The 21429-nt window shown below is 35.1% G+C and overlaps 1 protein-coding gene across 8 annotated transcripts in view; it reads right to left on the minus strand.

The window, feature by feature from the left end:
- The window catches only part of ZC3H13 (zinc finger CCCH-type containing 13), a 48160-nt gene that overhangs the window by 25695 nt on the left and 1036 nt on the right, over positions 1–21429 (minus strand). For 2 of the 8 annotated variants that reach the window (XM_081944563.1, XM_081944561.1), the window contains exons 2-4: positions 12038–12160; positions 11096–11205; positions 2483–2594 (exon numbers count right to left, since the gene is read on the minus strand). The exons of 2 other annotated variants lie outside the window; for them this stretch is intronic. In XM_081944563.1, the coding sequence (XP_081800689.1) occupies positions 2483–2594; positions 11096–11205; positions 12038–12154 (339 nt within the window). In that variant the 5' untranslated portion in view covers positions 12155–12160. Of the gene's footprint in view, positions 1–2482; positions 2595–11095; positions 11206–12037; positions 12164–21429 lie in introns of those variants that run through there. 4 more of the 8 variants (XM_081944562.1, XM_081944560.1, XM_081944564.1 and 1 more) reach the window with 2 other exon arrangements.

The following is a 21429-nucleotide window of genomic DNA, read 5'->3' on the forward strand; positions in this document are numbered from 1 at the left end:
TCACCCTTATCAAGTATAGGAGGGCTGTAACAATATATGAACATTTCTAGCTAGTAAGTTTAACAATATGTTTAAGAAATGGAAATTACATGAAACTGTTGACATTATGGCAAGATCTATAAAAATTCTGCTGGAAAACTGGTCAAATCTTTAAAACAGAACTCACAGATCTCTGCTATTGACATGTTGAAAAGCTAAAAACAAAACACTAGAATACTTATCCACAGGTCCATAGTGCAACACTGTTTATACAATGATGAGCAAGAGAAATTATCAGAAAAAAGTACTCTGATCTCATCACAAAAATATTAAAGTAACTCTTGATAAACCTAAAATGTTTTTGAAATTAAGAGCTTTTGACTGAAAAACCAAAAAAAATATCTGTTTGCCCACAACTAAAAATATATATTTGGAGGAAAAACAACAAAGCATTGGGGGGGGGGGGGGAACCACCCACTTTCTTAGCTATTATGCATAGAAGTGGCTCTATTATGATTTGAGGTTATGCAGGAGCCAGAGACACAATGTATCATCCACATAGAAGGAAGAATGGCTCCAACTTTGTATCAACATGACCTAGAAGCTAATGCCTCACAGTTGGTGAAGAAATTGAAGCTGAAGATATTTCAGGAAGACAAACATATCTTCCAACTCACCATGACATACAAGCCAGTCAGGGTTACCCTGATCCGCAAGATGGGTGGCATACATGCATAAATACTGCCTTGCTTAACAACAGAAAATTCTGGTCCCAATACAGCATAAGTGTTCAAGAAAATGATAAATTATAAGAAATTATAATTAAACAAGAAACTTTAGGTAATGTCTTAGTGTGTAGTTAATTACCTCCTTGAACACATTATGGAAACTACCATTCTGTTACATCTGAAAGGAATTAAATTAACAAGCTACACATATATTTAAATAATAGAATATAAGGTGTATCTCCTCAAATACAGATTCTTAATGACAATTTCCCCAGATGAATCAGCCAGTTTTCCTATCCAAAATAATAAGACTTCTACATTTGATTTAATTTAGAACTTTCTAACAAATAATAAATCTAACATTTCAACTTCCCACAATGATTTAAAAATATAAGCTGTTAGTTTATTATTTATTTATTTATTAAATTTATATGCTGCCCATGACTCTGCCACATGACTCTGCCAACTATAGAGGCATATATACGTACGAAAAATAATGAAACTCAGGCATAGACACTTGACCTGAGTAAAACGCATTTGAAAAGACTTAGAAATTGAAATGACCATAAGTATGTGCTCCGCATGGGCAAATTAAAACTATTCAGTCATTCAACAAGCTAGGTATTTACAGTGAAATTCTTTTCTTTGCATAACAACTCCTAACAACATACGTAGCCATAAAGCTTGCCCGGTACGTAGGTCATATAGGTTGTAAAAAAAAAGAAGAAGTCAATTTTATACTTTTTTTTTTTGCAGTGCTGTTAAATGATTGTCATGGTCATTAAACAAAATCAATGGTTTACTATGGATACAGTTTTGTCAAAAGTTGTAGTTAGTTTTCGGTAAAATTGTTGTTAAACTGACTGTAGGAAGCTGCCAACTGCCATAAATGCAGCTGTGTGGCCAAGTGCCCAACGTTTGGCCATATGACCACGAGGAAAGTCCGACCATCATTAACTTTGAATCCAGGTCATAGGTCCTGTGCTTTAGGTTGGTTGTAACTTTGACTGGTCGCTAAGGGACCAATCATAAGTGAGGAAAATTGTATACAAAGAAAGAAGAGAGAGGTTGGATTGAAAAATACAAATGTAAAACAGAGATGGGTTGCTTCCGGTTCGGCCCGGTAGTAGCGGCGGCGGGAGGCTCCATCCACCAGCCCAGAAGCGTCGGGTGAGCGCACCCAAACCGATAGTAAAAAAATTGGCAACCCACCACTGATCTAAAGCTTATTTCAGCACTCAAAAATGCAAGAGATGATGTTACTTAGTTTGGTAATGAAACATCTGCAAGAAAACATCTGTAAGTTCAGACAGCATCAAGCACTTACACTTCCCCAATTTGGCAGTTTTTCAGATACTGAATAGGAAATTTGGGGAGCTGGGCCCATAACACTGTGGTTTACTTATTATATTTGAATAACTGGTGGCAAAAATCAACACTAGGTAGGGGTGCATGAAAGCCTGACAGCACTACAAACAAAAGATTGTAAATTTGCAAATTCCTTCATGCCTTTGCAGCCCCACTGCTTCCTGAAAAGCTGCTCTGGATAGTTTTTGTGGAAAGTAGTACCAAGGGATACAGGAACTATGGGGAGTTGGTGAAAATCACACCATCCGTTAGATCAGCAGTGATCCTCTTGATTCCCTCTATAAATGTAAGAAGCTCATCAAGGCACAAACCTGGATCCAACCTATATATGCCAAGTTATATTTTACAGGACACACCTCTCTGTTTCTTATACTATTGTATAAATCCTGGAGACATATGCATCCTACCCTAACAGGAGAAGGCTGTTCTTCTGTATTATGTTTCTGGGAGTCACTTTCAATGTCTTGCCGCTTATTCTTCATTCTTTCCCGAAGGTCCCCTGTAGGCCTTTCTGGTGACCTGTATAATGAAGACAGAAAAGACAGCTGCTTCTATAGAATTTATTATTTAAGAAAGATAGCTTAGTTATAGGTTTTAAGTCCTGCAGTTCTGTAGTTTAGTTTCATTTCCCAATCTTTCCAATTTCTTATTTATTTAACACAGTTCCTGTCATGTTAATGCATAACAAGTCACAACTGATCTTGCCCAAGGTGGAGGGAATTTGTCTGATTGTTTTAATAAAGCTAAACTACTGTTAACAATGGTAGAGAAAATGCAAACACACTGAAAAAAAATCATTGGGCTTATTCTCAAAGACTATAATTCCTTTCCCCAAAGAAAAGAAAAAAGTTACACAAATAGACATGTTATGATATCCCACAATAGCTATTTAATCATATCGGATAAAACTGTGGACTGAACAAATACATATGAGTTATTAAATCTTAATGTGAACCTGTATTTCAATCCTTTAATCCTTTTAGTTGAATCTTTTTCATTAATTTTCCATTCAGAAAATTTTCCAATAAATATTAAAGATTTTCCTTTCTAACCAATGACCACACCAAATGCATAAAAAAGGATTTAAACAAGAAATTAATTGGACCGTGACAGACTTTTACTAAGATTTTGAGCTGGAGCTAATCAAAGGCTAACCAAACTTAATCATTAAACTAATCAAACTAACAAAGCCAGTTGATTTATTATCTCCAACAGCATACAATTCCTGACCAAGCTTCACTTCTTTTTTGGCTAGCTCAAAAATAATCTGAACTGTTTACATTTATCATTAAAAAGTAATTCTGCATGTCTTTCTTACCTTGGGACAAATATCACCAAGGTAGTATGCTTGTTAAATTAAAGTCTATGGAAACAAAACTATCTGAACATTTAATAATATTAACTATTAATAAATGTAAATTTAATTAATTTAAATGTAATTAAATAAATTTGTTCTGACACCTTCTAAAAAGCTTAAAGAATGAGAACCGATCTTAATTCTGAAGGAGTTTCCCACTGCTGAAAATGGTACATAAAATTTTCTCATATGCCCCCAAGGTGGGCCTTCTGTGTCTGTTAATAAATTTTAACATCTGGATAAAGTCAAAATAGAATAGGCTCAAATATTGAAATTGCTTAAAAGTTGAGATTAACTTCCTAAATTAAGGCCAGAAAAATATTAGCAACTGGTGCCACATTTTTAAATATTAAGTGATATGGTCACCAATAATGGCAATTACTAAACTACAGGGAATTTGAAAACTGCAATAACCAAAACATGAAATAGCAGGAGGGATAAATATACTGAATGACAAATACATTCCCATTCATATTACACTAGATTAATACTCTGTGCTGATTTATTTAAACAAGATATTTATTTTATTTTAGCCTGATATATTTGGGTTTGTCTAGTCTGTCAACTCTTGCATCTTAAAAATCTCAGCTTTGAATTTCTATTTCTTTGACAAGTTATAGTTGTGAAGAAGCTGACCAGATAGGACTCTTGTAACTCTGTGCTTATGTGGAGCTGCCTGGGAGAAGAAAGACACAGCAGTTAGTTAAGACAGCAACAACACAGCAAAGGATAATGAGAGGCAAAACAACAGTGGAGTAGTGTTCTGAATGCCACTGTTATCTGTCATAAGTAGCAAGCATGACACAGGTAGCAAGTATTACTCTCATTGCAGTAACTTTTCTTTCATGTGACAATATATGCGCTCTACCTGGACCTATCCTTGAAGAGTATCCAGAAGTTACAACTGGTACAGAATGCAGTGGCATGGATAGCCCCTCGGGTGGTAGATGTGACACTGCTATTATATGAGCTGAACCAGCTGTCAGTTTGCTCCTGGATTCAATTCAATGTTTGGGTTATCACCTTCAAAACCCTTTATGGCATGGGCTCAGGCTATCTGGGGGACCGCCTCACCCCAATGGAACCTGCCTCTCTTGTTCCAGCAGAAAGGGCATTCTTCAAATTCCAGAGGCTAAAGAATTTCAGCTGGCGGGGTCCAGGAAAAAAACCTTTTCTGGTGGGGCCCCACCCTCTGGAATATTCTCCCATTGAGATGAAGTTTGCCCCCACACTCCTGGCCTTCTACAAGAGTCTAAAAACTTGGCTCTGTTACTTGGCCTGGGGACCCAGCAAGGGTCTGCTATGTTTGGGCCGGCTGACCAAGTAGAGAAGATCCCCACTGCCAGGCCACCTATCATCTCAGTTTTTAAATTTTCTACTAATTTTTTCCCCCTAATTTTAATTGTTTTGGGTACTTTTTATTACTTTATAAATTTCCCCGAATCGCTGTATCAGTTAAATGGGTGGCATACAAATTTAATAAATAAATATATTCTATGACTGGTTCACAGCTTAGTTAGAGGGAATCCTGATCACATATGGCTATTCCCTAATTTTTGAATTCGCCTCATATCAACTTTCTGTACAACAGACTGCTCCATCTAAGAAAACAATGCAATTACAAGATTTCAGGCTGCCAAAGTCCTGGTAAATTATCTACTAGGAGCTCTTTTCTGCCAGCACAAAGATCCTGGCATTCATTTCTAACAATCAAAGGGAACCTGCCTTCAATTGCACACAATACTTTGGTATAAAGAGAAAATATGTAAGCTCTCTAATATATCAATTAGAATTAAGATACAGATTAGAAACAGATAGATTACAGATTTGTTACTAATTTCAACAAGAATTTTTCCCCACATATTTGAAATTACAGAATACTGTAAGTAATACGGAGAAGTAGTTTTACGTTTAAGCACCTAATATTTACAAATAATCAGTTGCATTGAAAAAGACATGATTTGGGAGGATGCCTACAGTAACGAATTACCTCAATAACCTCGAGCAATTACTATTTTTCTTTTCCTACATCTTCAAATCTGAAGAAGACTGTCAAGTTCAAATCTGAGGGAATACTCGATGTCACTTCATTCTGTTAACTACTGAAAACTCAATATATACGCAGTTTGAAACACATACACACATATATAGCTACACAACGAAGACAAACAGATGAAATTTGATCTATATCCCCAAATCACAAAGCATCTGCAACTCACATGCATTTTTTTCTATGCTTGAATAACTGAGCTGAACTAAACTATAATAAAAATCAATATTCAAAAATATGGGTGTTTTCCACAGGTAGAAAGAGACTGCAACATACACTGTATCTATTTTGCCTGAAAGCAGATATTGGCAATCTAAAGACTTCAAATATTAAAAAATAACAGCTAGTCCCTGGGTTAAGAACATCTGCCTTAAGAACCATCACTACATATGAACAGGCTGTCTATAATTAAAAATGGTGGGTAGCGTTATTCTTTCTCAAATCAACAAACTGCTGAAACGACACAAAGCTGTATGTTTTTAATATAAAGCCTGTTTTTAGCAGATCCTGAAAGCACTGCATGGCATCAGCAGTTCGTTGGCTTGAGGAAGGGGAACGCCATCTACCATTCTTAGTAATAGGCAGTTCCAACTTGCATACAACTTCCCGTTAAAGAATTAGGAACGAAAATTGCTCTTTACCCAGGGACTGCCTATATAGAAATATTTTCAAGGCATGTTCATTCTTATTTATCATTCAGTGGCACATCCTAGTTTGCTACCATTCTCATTTTGTTCCTGAGTGATATTCAAAGTATTTGCTTCTAGTTTTAAAAATGTACCAGAATTTTTTTTCCAACAAGAAAAAGTATAGTTAGTTGCAGTTGCAATGGAAGCTAATGTGCAATTTACAAATTCTCCATATTGTTGTAGGAAAGACAGTATCCCCACCTTACCCTTCCATTCTAGGATGAATTATTAGGAAAATGCACACTGGTTTTTTTGAATATGAGATATAAATGCTTATTATTTTGACATTCAGATTTAGCTCAACTTAAAACCCTGAGGTAAAGTAAGACAAATATTAAATTGTAGGGCTAGGACTTAAATGAAACAGAAAATCTAAGATGATTAGAAGTTTAAAAATGGATGTAAACATTCACTATCTCCAGTTGTTTAAAGAAGATATAGTTTTAGAAAAATTAAATAATGGTGCTATTTAATGCTATTATTTAAGATAAAGATTCTCTTTATAATTTAAAAGATATGAAATTAAACTAATGCAGTTAGAAATATTAAAATGGATTCCCATGAATTTGCTAATTTTATTCTCTCAATAGTAAGTTAATAAGCAATTATCTTGTTAACAAGATAAGGAATTATCCTGCGGGAGAGAGCTGCTAAAGGGGAAAGTGAAATAATGTTGATAAGGACTGAAAATAATTGGAAACATTCAGTATTGAAGTAGGAGATCTAAGCTATTCTAAACACAAAACACTTCTCAAAAAAGATAGAACAGGTATTTTAAATTTAAAACATTTCAAATTTTTGCACACAGCTAGTCAAGACAACTCCCCCATCCCCCTATTATTTTTCAGAATAATTGTTTCTCCATAACAGCCAAAAGAATACAAGTATTTTGATCAAGCTCATTGGGAAAGGAGACAGAAAAGGAAAAAAGATTTTAATTTTCCTCTGCAGGTTCATTACACTTTTCACAGCCTGTCAAACAAGTATATTGGCAGAGTGTGCATAGCACCATTCTGCCTCTTTGAATGAAAATAGATCTGCTTTCCTCCCCAGCACTAGTAGCGTTTCAGGAACAGCCTTTTTCTCACTCTTCCTATCTGTCCTGTTTTATTTATTTATTTATTCCCAACTGAACTGAGTCTCCATTTCCAACAGGAACAGCATAACAGAAAAACATTACCTGGAGTTATCTCCACACACTGGCCCCTCAAATGTTATATTTAAAACATAAATAAAAGGAAAGTGTATATCCTTAGGAAATTGAGATACAGATAAAAACAAAAATTAAATACAGATTTTTACTTAAGATTTAAGTTAGTTACATAGAGTGGCCTACACACAAAAATAAATCTATAATAATCCAATATTATATTTTCATGAATACATTTATTTTATCTTGATACTAAACAAAACTTCTTGTTTATTCTATTTATATCTGGTCCAAATACTATGTGCCTTGGAATGGTTTATAGACAAAAAAACAACCAACAGGCAAATCAATAAAAATGTTATAAACATTAAAAGCCAGCAGTATTAATAGAAAAATATTAATAAACAATTAAGGGCTGCTGAAAAAGGTCTTAGCCAGGTATTCCTGAAAATAGAGAATCATTTTCCCATCTGCATGGAGTATTATCTTATAAGAAAGTATATATACCGGTAGATATATGGTTGTGTATGCATAGTGTTTGTTTCTGTCAGTACACACACACGTCTGTCTATATAATATATATTAATAATACAACATGTAATATACAGGATTATTTAATTAACAGTATTAACATTTGATTTTCCCAAACATTTTGAGAGACATTATTTCCTCCCAGATTTTATTGGATTAAAATTTTTATCATCTCTGACTATTAACTTTATGGACAGAAGATAAAATTGTAGTCTCAATAATTGGAGGGCTATAAGATCCTCATCTCTAGCCTACTTTACATTCATTTTATATCCATAAATAACAGGATTATACAACTTTTCCTATGCTCCCAATCTATATTTGTAAACAAGAGAAAGAAAACAGGACATAAATCACACTGGGAGGGGGCTGAAGCAGTTCACAAGTCTTCTCCCGAAGATTTAATAATTATTTAACATTTGATGATTTAATGATTATTTAAAGAGCTCGAGAGAGTTACATGCTTGCCGGGGTGGGGGGATCAGAAATCCATTGATTTCAAAGTCTTGCTCTTCTCCAATCTAGAAATTGTACTTCTTCATGAAATGCATTAATTACCATATGGCAAAAAATAATGTGTAGTCAGATGACTTGTGGATCACCAGAACTGTGGATATTACAATGGGATTTATTTTAAATCATTTCTTCCTCATGGTGTTGAATGATTTCATTTACTGATCTGAACTGCTTTACTTTAAAATCAATTCACTATGATCAGTCATCAATCTAGGCTTTATAGCATAAATTCCCAAATATCACTGAGGATTCTTATTTCTACAATATCTAATTATACTCATGCAATAAAAACAGTTATTAGTACTGAATATTTTTATTAACTATTCCATGAGCAAATATAAAATCATAACATATCATTTGTGATTATACAATTATACATAATTAAAGGTTATACATGTTTTTGTTGCATTTTTGCACTTTTAAAAAGCACGTTTTATCTTTTTCTTTGACAATGTATGCATTTTTGTCTTTATGCTTCTAGTCATTATTTTAAAAAGCAATAAAACTATAAGTAAAAAAATATACAGAATCAAGCTTGTTTCTCAAATGAATTTAAGTATGCAATTACACTGATTTTTCAGAAAAGACTGCGATAAATTGTGCACAATTTAGATGACAGATTATTCACCAACTTTAATTTCACATTCCTATTCTAAACATCTTCTGCTTCCTCCATCTTTTTCTGCTCCCATCCTGTCCAACATTTAACTGCTGGAGTGCCCTCCCTTTTTTCTTGATCTCCTTCTAAGGTGTTTCAGGTTTCCCCACCACTGAAGAACTATTCTAGTTAAACTAACTAGAGACTTAATTGAAGAGCCTAACTTCAAGAACAATCTTTACTTGTTCTCTCCCCCCCCCCCAACCTATGTATTTTCTTTGATTTTGAGGGAAAAGTGGTTATTCTCTAAGGTGTTTTTATATGTTTCTGTAAAGATACTGTATCTTTATGTTTCTGTAAAGATACTGTATCTTTATGTTTCTGTAAACCTGAGATTTATCTGAGTATGTCACCTGTCTTTTTGATTAGAAGCCCTACCTTCTGCCATCCTATAGTTGTGGCATGAAAGGCCTAAATTTTCCACTAATATGGTTTGCTAGTTACACTGTAGCACCATCATGCTTCCTCTGAAACTAAAGAAAGAATCATTATCACTTTATTTGTAATAATGAAAAACATTATTGGTCCATTTGACAATGATAATTTGCTATAAATAGAGTGGCTCCAAATATATTCATAAAATGGCCATATAATGATTGTTTGCTGCTTAATACATTTTGTATTCTAATCTAAAGCATAATTTATACAACATAAATTCACAATTATAATTCCACATTCATATGAAAATCAGAAATGAACTGTTTGCCATTCCAAACAATAATCCAAGCTTCTTCCCTGATTTTCCTGCATTTCCTTTCCTGCATTTCTCAGCTACAATTGGTAGTGCATTCCCAAAGTAACCGCCTTGAACAGTGGTGAAATCTATTTTTTTTTTCCTACCGGTTCTGTGGGTGTGGCTTGGTGGTGGTGCCATGTGACTGGGGGTGTGTGGCTATGTAGTCATGTGACTGGGGGGGGTCAAAGACAGAAACTCACTTTAACAATGTCCTGCTGGAGCAGAGGGTTGGACTAGATGACCTCCAGGTCCCTTTCAGCCCTGGATTGCTGTGCTCTTTCAAGGTATCCTCTGAAGTTGCGTCTAGTGCCATATTTATGGTCCTCCCTCCCTCTCCTTTTTCCCTCCCTCCCTCCCTCCCTCTTTCTTTCGTTCGCAGCACCCCCACCCCGTTTTTGGCCTAGCAGGCCTCAGGGAAGCCTCCTGGGAACAAAAGCAAACACCAAATGCTAAAAAAAAGTTTATAAAAAGTTCCTACAATCACACAGCACAGCTGATTGTCGGAACTTTTTTTTTACTTTGTTAAGCATTTTTTTTACTACTGGTTCGGGCGAACCGTAGCATTTTTTATAACCAGTTCAGGTGAACCGGCCCAAACCGATAGCATTTCACCCCTGCCCTTGAATGTAATGTGACTTATTCACAGATAATTGTTTATAGGATTGCAGTCTAGTTCTTTTATAAACTACTTTTTCATACCTCAAAATCTGTCTTCCAATCCCTGCTCCCATGAACACACATAGAAAATGCATGGAAAAGTATAGGAGATAGCAAAAATTAGCTACTGTTCCATCTCACCTGATGCAAATCTGTTAGGGGAAGGAATTAATTGGATTCCAGACTACATACATACATTTTAGCTAAACAAACCACTACATATTGTAAATACAAGTAAGACTAAAGCTCTTTATGAGGTACTAATGAAAATAAATTTCTCATATATATCATTTTTTGTTTTATACTGACAACTAGAAAAATAATTTTGTCATAAAAGTGTGAAAGCATATTTACTGATCACACTGCCAGGTGTAAATTTTTATGAAGAGAGATTGAGAATTTGGTGTTGTCTTAATCACCTACTAGAGAGAATTTGAGCAAAACAAAACTGCAATAATTTCATTTTCACTTCTGATTATCATTGGTAAATTTATTAAAGCAGAAATCAAGTAATAACAAAAATATTTTGACTTTCAGAATCAACACTCAAAAAGTGAGAGAATAGCAATATTTCCATATTCTTTATAAGGCACATCATTGCACTGTAATTTTTTTTAAGATGACAAGAAAACAGCTTGAAAAAGCATTTGAATATGAAGCTGAGTTCTTCATTTACCTTCGGTAACTGCTGCTAAAGCCTTTACCTCGTGGAGAAGGGCCATGTACGAATCTACATGTGTTCCCGTAGAGGCAGTTGCCAGTCTTCAGCCAGTTACGGCACTGTGTCTAAGAGACAGACATTACTGGGTGAATTTCAAACTAATGTTGGAATACTGCTTGCGTGAAGACTCACAGAACAAATAATTCCACATATCATTCCAACCAAATAATAATTTAGTGCCAAATCTGACAGTGCTCATTAAACAGAAGTCATTTCAAGGTATATTGACATGAACTAAGATCTCTTCTTACTCACAACTAAAAGGTAAAGAGTTTTTTTTTTTCTGGCCATGAGCAAGGCATGTATCACCAAAAATGTGAAACATGCAATCAAATATTGGAATTCGTTCTGTTTTTAGCTAAACAATTCATCCATCCACATGCTTCATTCTGCAGAATATGGATGGATTTGGACCTAGAAAATCAGAGTTGAAAATAGATAATATTCAAATGCAGCATTCTAAATGAATAATCAGCTGTCAGCAGAGTTAAACAGGGTGCACTGCATCAAAGAAAGTTATCCTGATGGCTTCAAATATTAAAAGAAACCCCGTTACATAAAGGCACAACATCAACATCAACAAGCTAACAGAGTCACTTCTTCAAGAGTGGATTATTTTTTGAAATCGAGCATATTTAGATTATGGACACAAACATTTATTCAATCAGGAACAAGTACTAAACAAAGATGTTCATCTTCATCTTATCCCATTTAAAACAATGTAAGAGTTCATAATATATCAGTCTAAGATAAGAAAATCTTTATAGGTTTATAGCATCCCAATTAAACCAATAAGATGACTTACTCTATGAGAAGGAAAAGAGAAAAGCATTCCCTGCCATAATCTCTGGTTTATAAGAGTGTCACATTAAGAAGGAAGAATACTTTTTGACTCACCTCTGCAGAACTTCCAGTGCTGGGTCCAAGTCTTTCAAACACACTGGGTCTTCTCGATGTGCTATCAGATATGGTCTTGGTATTTTCCACTGTGACCTTCCTTCTAATTTTTGACATTTTGTACTACTTCAACCAAGAAAAAAAGCAACACTGTAAAATTCTCAAGTTGAACTATGCAACTGAACTCATAGGGGGGGAAATTAGTTAACGCTATTCATCATCAGAACTTTCTGTAGAAATTAATCAAGTAGCAAATACAGAATTTTATTTCAAATGAATTATTTTAATCCATTCATTAGTAAACATTCTAAAATGAGGAATCCATCTTTATACCATCTTTCAGCTACCTTATCCATCTCTGGCTATTATCTGAAATAATATATCCATGAGGTTCTAAAATAGGGGGGAGGGAGGGTTTTCCCTCTAGAAGAAAGCTTTATTTTCAGTAAAAACTAGAAGTACTGGGGGAGGGGGAGCAAAAATATTCTTATAAATGGTATACAGTGTTGGATTGTACTCAATCCAATAGTTACACAATTTGAAGATAGCACACTCAGAGGAAGGCCCATGCAAACTATCATTTTCTTTCTCCTTTTTCATGTCTAACTCATTGTACTGTCCCCAAAATTTCTCACGACAGATAAGAATGGAACAATATTAAGCACATTGTACAAGATTTCAATGATATCTACTTTATGTAGGATGAAGAAACTTTCCAAATCTAGCAAAAGTGTGGAATTTCTCCAAGTTTGCTTGTTCAGTTTTGAGCAATTCAACCATTATTGAATGTCCTTCACTCTCTGCGTTTTTTACAAGATGCAAATAAAAAAAGAGGAGGGAGAAGATAGGTGCAAGCTGCTTTCCTCTTGAGTAGTCATTATAACACAATGCTCTTTAAAACATCAATGAATAATATGAATCAATCTCAGCTGGAAATCAAAGCTACTGTGCTGTTGAAATAAAATAGGAAACTTCTAAGTTAAGTTTTAAAGTATGTGATCTGGCTAGAAACATGTTACAAGAGAAATACAAAGAATCACTGCTAAATCCCACCCAAAGAATAAATGAGAAATCCAGTAAAAAAAGTGTTCAGGTATATCCTATAAGCACTGTGTGAAAGCCACCTGAAAGCCTAATATGTTCCTTGTTTTAAGCTGTGTTTTTATTTTTTATTTTTATTAGAGATGAGCAGCATCTTTTATTCAAGAAATTACCTTGATCACTTTTTAAAATAATGCTCTAATTCTGTTGTATTTAAAGTGTTGAACTATAGGAACATCTATCCAAAAATGGTACATAGCAATTAGGCATTTTAGGAACTGTTATTCAATATGCCTAAAGGCATGAAAGTGAGAAGCAATGTGCTACAAAATTAAGAGATCTGAAAGGTATCCAAAACTCTAAATTATTGTAAATTAAGATCCTTCCTACATTAGGTAACCCCTAAAATTAACCAATTTTAAAAAATAGATTTGGCTTAGCATACTTTGCATATGATATATGATTTCAAAAATCAAATGAGAGAATCTGAACTTTTTGCAAACCGTATGTCTCAATTTGAAGGTATTTCTAACATCAGAATAAATAAAATCAGGACCAATACACATCTTGAACGGAAAGAATATTACATTATAACAATAACCATTTGACTCAATAACTGTAATATATAACAAATGGAATCAGTATAAAATTTAGTTATAATGTAAACTAGATTTTCTATCTTAAAATTTGCAATACTGCAATAAACAGAGATTGAGGCCCAATTCAATACAACACTGTAGAAATAAGTACATCTTTTCTTCTATTCTGAAGCCCCTAAAGATTTTTTTTTGGGGGGGGGGGGAGTACAGCAGGAAAGAGATGACATTATATCTACACAGGTCTTTACCACATATTATTTAATTCTATTATTTTCAAGTGTCTTTGTGTGGAGAAGAGGAGGAGAAATTTGTACGTTTTGCCCCATGACTGAGGCAAAGGTCCAAATAAATTTAGAAAGATTTTAAGAGATCTTACTTCAAAAGCTCAAACGCCCCCCCCCCCAAAGGATTGAACTTATTTTCAATATACAAGCAAAATATCCAGTATTTCAGGGACATGTCACACTGGCCATACTCAAATGTTTATCACTTGGCTTATTTATGAGACATGTACAAATTGCAGACACTTTGCATATACATTATTAGTGTAAAAAGGAGCAGCATGATTATTTAGAAGCTTAAAACTATCTCACTCAGAGTAAAACACAATTTAATAGGTTCATGGAAATTTCATCCCATTATTTATACTAAAACTTGAGGCAGCCCTCAAGTTATGATAATTCATTCAGTGACCATTTGAAATTATGGTGGCACTGAACAAAAGGATTTATGACAGTCCCTGAAGTTATGGCTGTTGCAGTGGCCCCGTGGTCACATGATCAAAATTTGAGCACTTGGTAGCCCACTTATGACTATAGGGTCATTTCAATTCCCCTCACGTGTGCCCTTTTGGCTCCCAATAATCCATGGTCTCTGCAATGCTAGCTGATCTTCTCTTTCTTCTTGCTCCCGCTGCTTGATCAAGCTTGCCTGCCTGCAGTTGCTTGCCACATGAGGTTTTCTTCCCAGAGTTGCCCGGAGTAGTTCCCTAGCAAGACTTAAGGAAGAAGGTCTTAGATGAACAGGAGCTGCCGTGTGAAGGGTCAGGATGGGCATAACTAGTCAGCAACAAGAGCAAGAAGATACTGAATGTCAACTGGGATGGGGAAGCAGGGGCTTCGCATGCAGAGTGGCTAGAGCAACTGAAGCTGAGACTGGGTAGGGGGGGCTGAGGTTTCCCAGGAAGCTGCGTATTCCATTGCTGGGGCTTTGATGGCTGCATCAATGTGTCATACAGTTAGTGCTTTCTGGGGCAACTGCAGCTTTGCACTGCACTACTAGGACTTCCTTGTACGGCTGCGGCTTCACACCACACCGCACTGCTGAGTCAGGCTGGGGCAGCAGTGTGCTGTGGTTCAGGGGCTCCTTGTAGCCTCAGGGCTGCGACACACCAAGAAGCCCCTGAACCGCATTGTGACAAGCAGCATCAGAACAGTATGATCCTGGGGGCTGCTTGCCACCATTCCCCCAAGGCAGAATGCAGGGTGCCCAAAAGGACACAGATGGGGAGGGGGGAGCTGAAGTCCTTTTCATCTTGGAAGAACTGAGGTTTAAGTGTGGAAGGGATCAAGACTGGAAAGTTTTGGATTGGGGTGGGTCCTCAGCTAGTAACCAGTGGAATTCAGGTAACAATGAGGAATGTTGGGATTGCGGTCACTGTGTAATATGGTCATGTGAAATCATACTTTACAACTGCATCGCTTAACAATGGAAATTCCATTTCCAATTCCCATAGTAACTGGAGGACTACCCCTATTTCTATTCCTTAAATTTCAGTTATTACTCTTCAATGGGGTCAGGGAAAAAGAATTGCTTTAATTGGGATAAACAAGTAAGTGAGAAAAAAATACACTCCATTAATTATATCTGCCCAACAGACTTAAGAATATTAAAGTTTATATGAAAAGAAGTGGGGAATAAACAATTTTGCTGCAAGAAATTTACATAAGATCCTAGGAGTTAAGAATGTAATTTGGAGGTAAAATGAAGCATTTACCTTTATTTAGCAAGCATGTGATTTACCAAAGAAGTGGTAAGACTCATTCTTCTCATGAAAGTTAAAATATGAACTACTATATTGCTTCCTATCGATAAATGAATGGATGTGCATGATTCAGATGCATTTTCCTCCAGGGGTTTTGGAGTATAGCTTGAATAATGATTTGACATCCCCATGATAGCAAGTGATTACAGGCAATCATGTGTTCATATCCAAATGGACAATGGAAAAAGTATTTAAGAGGAAGCAGCACTATTTCCTTGACAATTTTTCAAGAAATGCAACAAGATTATCAAACTATTCACATATTCAAAAATCATTAGCTAATGAATAAAAGAATTATCCTCAATGACATCAGAGTGAATTAATTGGCTACTTAATATGTCATTATTATCTTCAGATCAAATATTAAATGTAATAACTGGTACAATAGAAGAGAGAGGCAACTTATTTAATACCTTATCTGGAAGTTTTAGATGAATTTCAGTGAACAATTCTATCCCTATTTCTTGCCTCCCACAATTATTTTCACCTCAATCAGCAAGACAATTCAGACCACAGATCAACACAAATTTTATCTATGTAAAACACTAAAGCTTGCTTGTTGTCAGCACTGCAAAGTCAAACACTCTTCTTCTCCCTTAAATTGTCTGTTGCATGTCTGCTTTAAATTTAGTTAACATTGAAAATATATACCAATTTCATGAATTGCATAATAAGTAAAACAAAAACCCTAACAAGCTAAAGTAATTCCACTGAAATATTTAATTGGGGAAATGTAATAATAAATGGAACTATTGGTTTTATCTTACATTTTGCTCTATCAAAAGTTACCATTTTACATAATAATGTTTGCTTCCTTAGGTTTATATACAAGCAAAAAAAAAGCACAGACATAGAGATATGTATTTGCTAGTCATCCAAAGAAAATTACACTTTGGCTACTAGCGCTCACATATTTTTGAGTTAAATTGTTTTTATTTTTCTGAAGACGTTATTATGTAAAATATAATTTACACATCTCCATTATGCATGTATCATTTACACAAATCCTGATACATTTTTAAAGATTACTATTTTTTTTGTAAGAACTAAAGTCCTTGGGACAGCGCAGAGATGGGGAATCAAAGAGCACAACATTTGGTCATGCTATTGGAACACCTTAATCAACACCCATCTCTTCTCATATCATGGCCAGTTACAAAGACAGCTGCATGAATCCAAGAGAAAAAAATACAACTACTCTAAGGAACTCCTGTCAGAGTTTTTCTTAGAACCTTTCCAAACACAGCAATTGATTTGATCATCCTGCGTCATACCATATTTTTCAGAGTATAAGATGCACCTCTTTCCCTCAAAAAAGAGGGTGAAAATCTGGGTGCGTCTTATACACTGAATACAGCATTTTTGGCCTCCCGAAACCCCACCCCCTTTGCAAAAATGGCTGTGCATAGCCTTTAGGAGGCTTTTAGAGTGCTCCTGGGGGCTGGTGAGGGCAAAAATGAGTGAAAAACAGGCCGTTTTTTGTTTGTTCTTGCTCCCCCCCCCAACCCCCAGGAGCACTCTATAAGCCTCCTAAAGGCTATTCATGCCATTTTGTTTTACAAAAAACGGGCCCATTTTCGTGAAAAACTGGCCATTTTGGGGAGGTCTGGAGAGTACAAAAACTTAATTTGCCTCTTCAAAATCTTTGTTTGTCTTATACTCCGAAAAATACGATATATGTATAGAAATAGTTTGAATAAATACAACACTGAAAAATAATTTGTATTATTTCTTGCTTGCTGATATTTTATTCTGATGATTGAATATATGTAACAAACTTGAACTTGGAAAGCATTCAATCATTTTCTTCTAGCTAGAACATCTATTTCATCAAAAACATTGCCTACAAATTTTGAAATTGTTATATGTCCACTCGAGAAGAAAAAGTATCAAAACATTTGTTTGTAAGATGCTTTTCTGGGGTTAAACACAAAAATGTAAAACTATAAGATATAATTATTCTAATGTATTAACGTATCCTCTTTGGCGACCCATATTAATTATTCAGGATTTACATCTCCCATTCTACTTTCAACAGACAAATAAAGTTCCTTATTTTTATTTGTAACTAGGACTTACATACTTAAGAAAGCATGTTTTTAAGTTAAGGTGAGTAAGTAAAAATTAATTTCTCCAAATTCCAAAGGTAGCCATTAGCTAAATCTGGTACTATCTTCCTTTGTAATTAATCTAATTATTATTCCAGTTTTACATTGGTCCAAAATCAATTTTTGTATTAATATTTACCGTACATAGAATAATCCATGCTAATAAAGTAACACTTATCTTGATTTAAAAATTGTTTGGATACATATACTCCTAAGTATTTAAAGCTTTATCTGAAATATTTCCTAACATTTTTGATATCATGTGAATGCAGGTTAACCAAGATTTTTTAAATTAACCATTAAGCCTGACAGACTCATAAAACTTCATATTTCTTCTTGTGTTATATTAGGGGGATTAAGAAATATGCCATGTTCAAATACATTTAATAAACAACTTTCCTGAATGCATTGCTTATTTATTCCTTTATTTGTTATATAAATAAATAAGGTAACTTTGGGCGACTTACAATCACAACTAATTGTTTACTAGTAGGGTGGCTGCCAATGTTTCTGCAATTAAACTGAATACCGTGTTTCCCCGAAAATAAGGCAGGGTCCTATTTTCTTTTGACCCCCAAAATAAGTGCTTGGCCTTATTTTGGGGGCGGTGTTATTATTTTTGAGGTTCAGGTGGTGGTGAGCGTAGTCACTTCATGGCTGCTGCTGTTGTGTTGCAATATTTTCAGGGAGGGCTTATTTTAGCACAACAGCTCAAAAGCCCGATTGGGTTTATTATCTGGGGAGGGCTTATTTGGGGGGGGGGGGGGAAACAGGATACAAGGGATAATGGATACCCTGTTCAATACCTTTAAAAATATAATTTTGCTAAATCTAAATTACAGTGCCTTCTTAAATTAAACCAATGTATATTTTTAAAAAATCTGGGTCCAAACTTGAACTAAATATAAACAAAGAACATGAAAAAAGTTCAACTTACTGTACTTGCTAATTTGCTAGAATTACAATCCAATAAATTGATTAACTAGCTTTTCAGGAACATCATTTTTTTTTAAAAAAAAATCATTGAATTCAACTGCTTTCTTAAACATACAATTCCAAAATACTGCATGCTATGACATTTAAATGTAATTAAGTATATACTATGGATATAACCAGATACATACCAGCATCACTATCTAATTTTTAAGAATTCAGGTATTAATAGTTTCTCTATTTTCCAACAACACAATCACTGTCACTCTTATATAGTATGTTTGAAACTGAAAACTACAACTGCCCTAAAGGATGCATTTTCATACTATCAACAATAAATGATATTAATTTTAAAACAACCTTTTCCTTGTAGCAAAGAATAATATTAAATATTCTCAACCTACATACAATCATAACATGAACTATGATAAAAAGTTGTATTTCAGGCAAAGTGTACTAATATTTTAGGAATCTTCAGAATTCCTGGAAACTCTGTTCAAAAATCAGTATTCTTCAACTTCCTATTGAGGAGTTCCATCTCAGAGGTGGCATAGATGTGACAATCTCCATGTTTCAACAGTTAAACTACATCATCAGGTCAATCCATATAGTTAAACAATCTGCACTTCATTCATAGCAATGAAGCGGACCGGAACAGACTAAATGCTTTTCGTTGTAATATTCTTAGGAAGTGAATGTTTAAAATACATAGATATTCAGTAATAAAAGCTTTGTTACTATTCCAACTAAAATACTGGAGCAAATAATTGAAATCTGACATTATTACAAAATTGTGTCTAATTATTGTAATAAGTATAATACAAAACAAGTCCAAAATACTTTTTCCCCCAAAAATTGCAAACTTAAAATCAAAAATCAGTAGGCTAAAACATGGTTGAACTTATAGAGAACGTGGCACAAAGAGGAAAATCAGCAGCAAAAACACCTAAGTTAAAAGCAAGCCTACACTGTATAGTTGATAAATAAGCTGGTTTAAGCTGCAATCCATGCAGTTATTTGAAACAAAGTCTCATTTGGTGAAGTAAAACTTACATGGACAAGACTCTATAACCCTACAATTTTTTGCAATTTGTAGAAATGTTCTTCCAAGGAGCCATTTTTAAGTCAGACCTGTATAAATGGCTCTAATAAAAGTCAACAGTTTTTAGTTTCTGCATCAACATTAAAACATGCCAGATCCCACCCAGTCTTTCTAAAATAGGAACATCACAACTGCATAAACAAGAAGAAATGATGGCAGTTAGAATTAAAAACAATACAGTGACACCACTTTCCAGAACACTGAAACTGAGAAATATCTCCCACTGAAATCAGCTGCGCTCCCTTCCAAATTCAGTAAGCTAAAGTGCAAGCTTTTTAGTGATCTTATCTCCTTTGTAACAAATTTACACAAAGTGTTGTACATTAAATATATGAAAATAATTTTTAAAAAGCTATCTTCTTCATAGCTAATTCTCAGGTCCCCAATCATGCTACCAACCTAATCAATACGAACAATGGACCTGACCATTCACCTAACAGAGCTCTCATATTTTTAAAGCAATTACAGGTAGTCCTCAACTTATGACTACAATTAAGCCCAAAATGTATGTTGTTAAATGAAAAATTTGTTAAGCAAACTTGTCCCATTTTATGACTTTTCTTGCCACATTTGTTAAGTGAATCACTGCAGTTGTTAAATTAGTAATGTGGTTGTCAAATGAATCTGTGATCCCCACTGACTCTGCTCATCAGGTCGCAAAAGGACTCCTGAACAGTGCAACCTCATAAATATGAGTCAGTTATTGAGCATCCAAATGTAAATAACGTGACCCCTGAGATGCTGCAATGGTCACAAGTGTGAAAACCAATCTCATAAGTTTTTTCAGTGGCACTTTAACTTCGAATGGTCACTACATGAACTGCTGTAAGTCGAGGACTACCTGTATAGGGAAAAATAGCAAAGAACAGCTGTAACTAAAAAGGCTGCCAGATCCGAATTAATCTGGCCCAAACTTGTATTCTGCCTTTAACTGCACCCAGGGGATACAAAATCAGAACCAATCTCATCCAAAACATCTGACAATGCCTTTCCCAAACAGGTGCCATGAGATTTAGGACTTTGTAAAGGGGATTATTAAAGGGAGGGGGAAGGGGGGGAGCAGCAAAGCTGAAGCACCTGTTCATATAATTCAGCCCTTAAGGACAAGAGGGTCACTACAAAACTAAAAAGAGCCATCTTCACACAGGCCGCAGCAATTCTCTCCAGCCCAGTTCATGGCTTTTGTACTCTGCTTACCCAGATGTCCTGATAATCTTCAACTTTCAAACATATCTGTGCAATAATCATACAAAACTCATTTCCACTCACAGTGGAGGGCGATAATAAGAGACAATTTATAGGAAAGATAAGATGCTATGGAGTAAGGACAGAGATCAGCCAAATGGGACTCCAGAGGTTGGAATGAAACGCTCATCATGCTGCTTTGAAAGCTGCTTGGGAGTTAGCGCCCAACATCTGGACAAATATCCCTCCATTGGTAAGGAGATATAAGCCACGTTTTCTACCATCTTCGTCCATCAATGTATCTCTTACACACTAACCTCGCGCAGAATTAATCACGGAGGTTTTATTCTTCCCTCCCCTCAGCCACAGGATGTGTGTGT

The sequence above is a fragment of the Natrix helvetica genome, assembly GCF_964273705.1.
Source record: "Natrix helvetica genome assembly, chromosome: 2".
Classification (NCBI taxonomy): Eukaryota; Metazoa; Chordata; class Lepidosauria; order Squamata; family Natricidae; genus Natrix; species Natrix helvetica.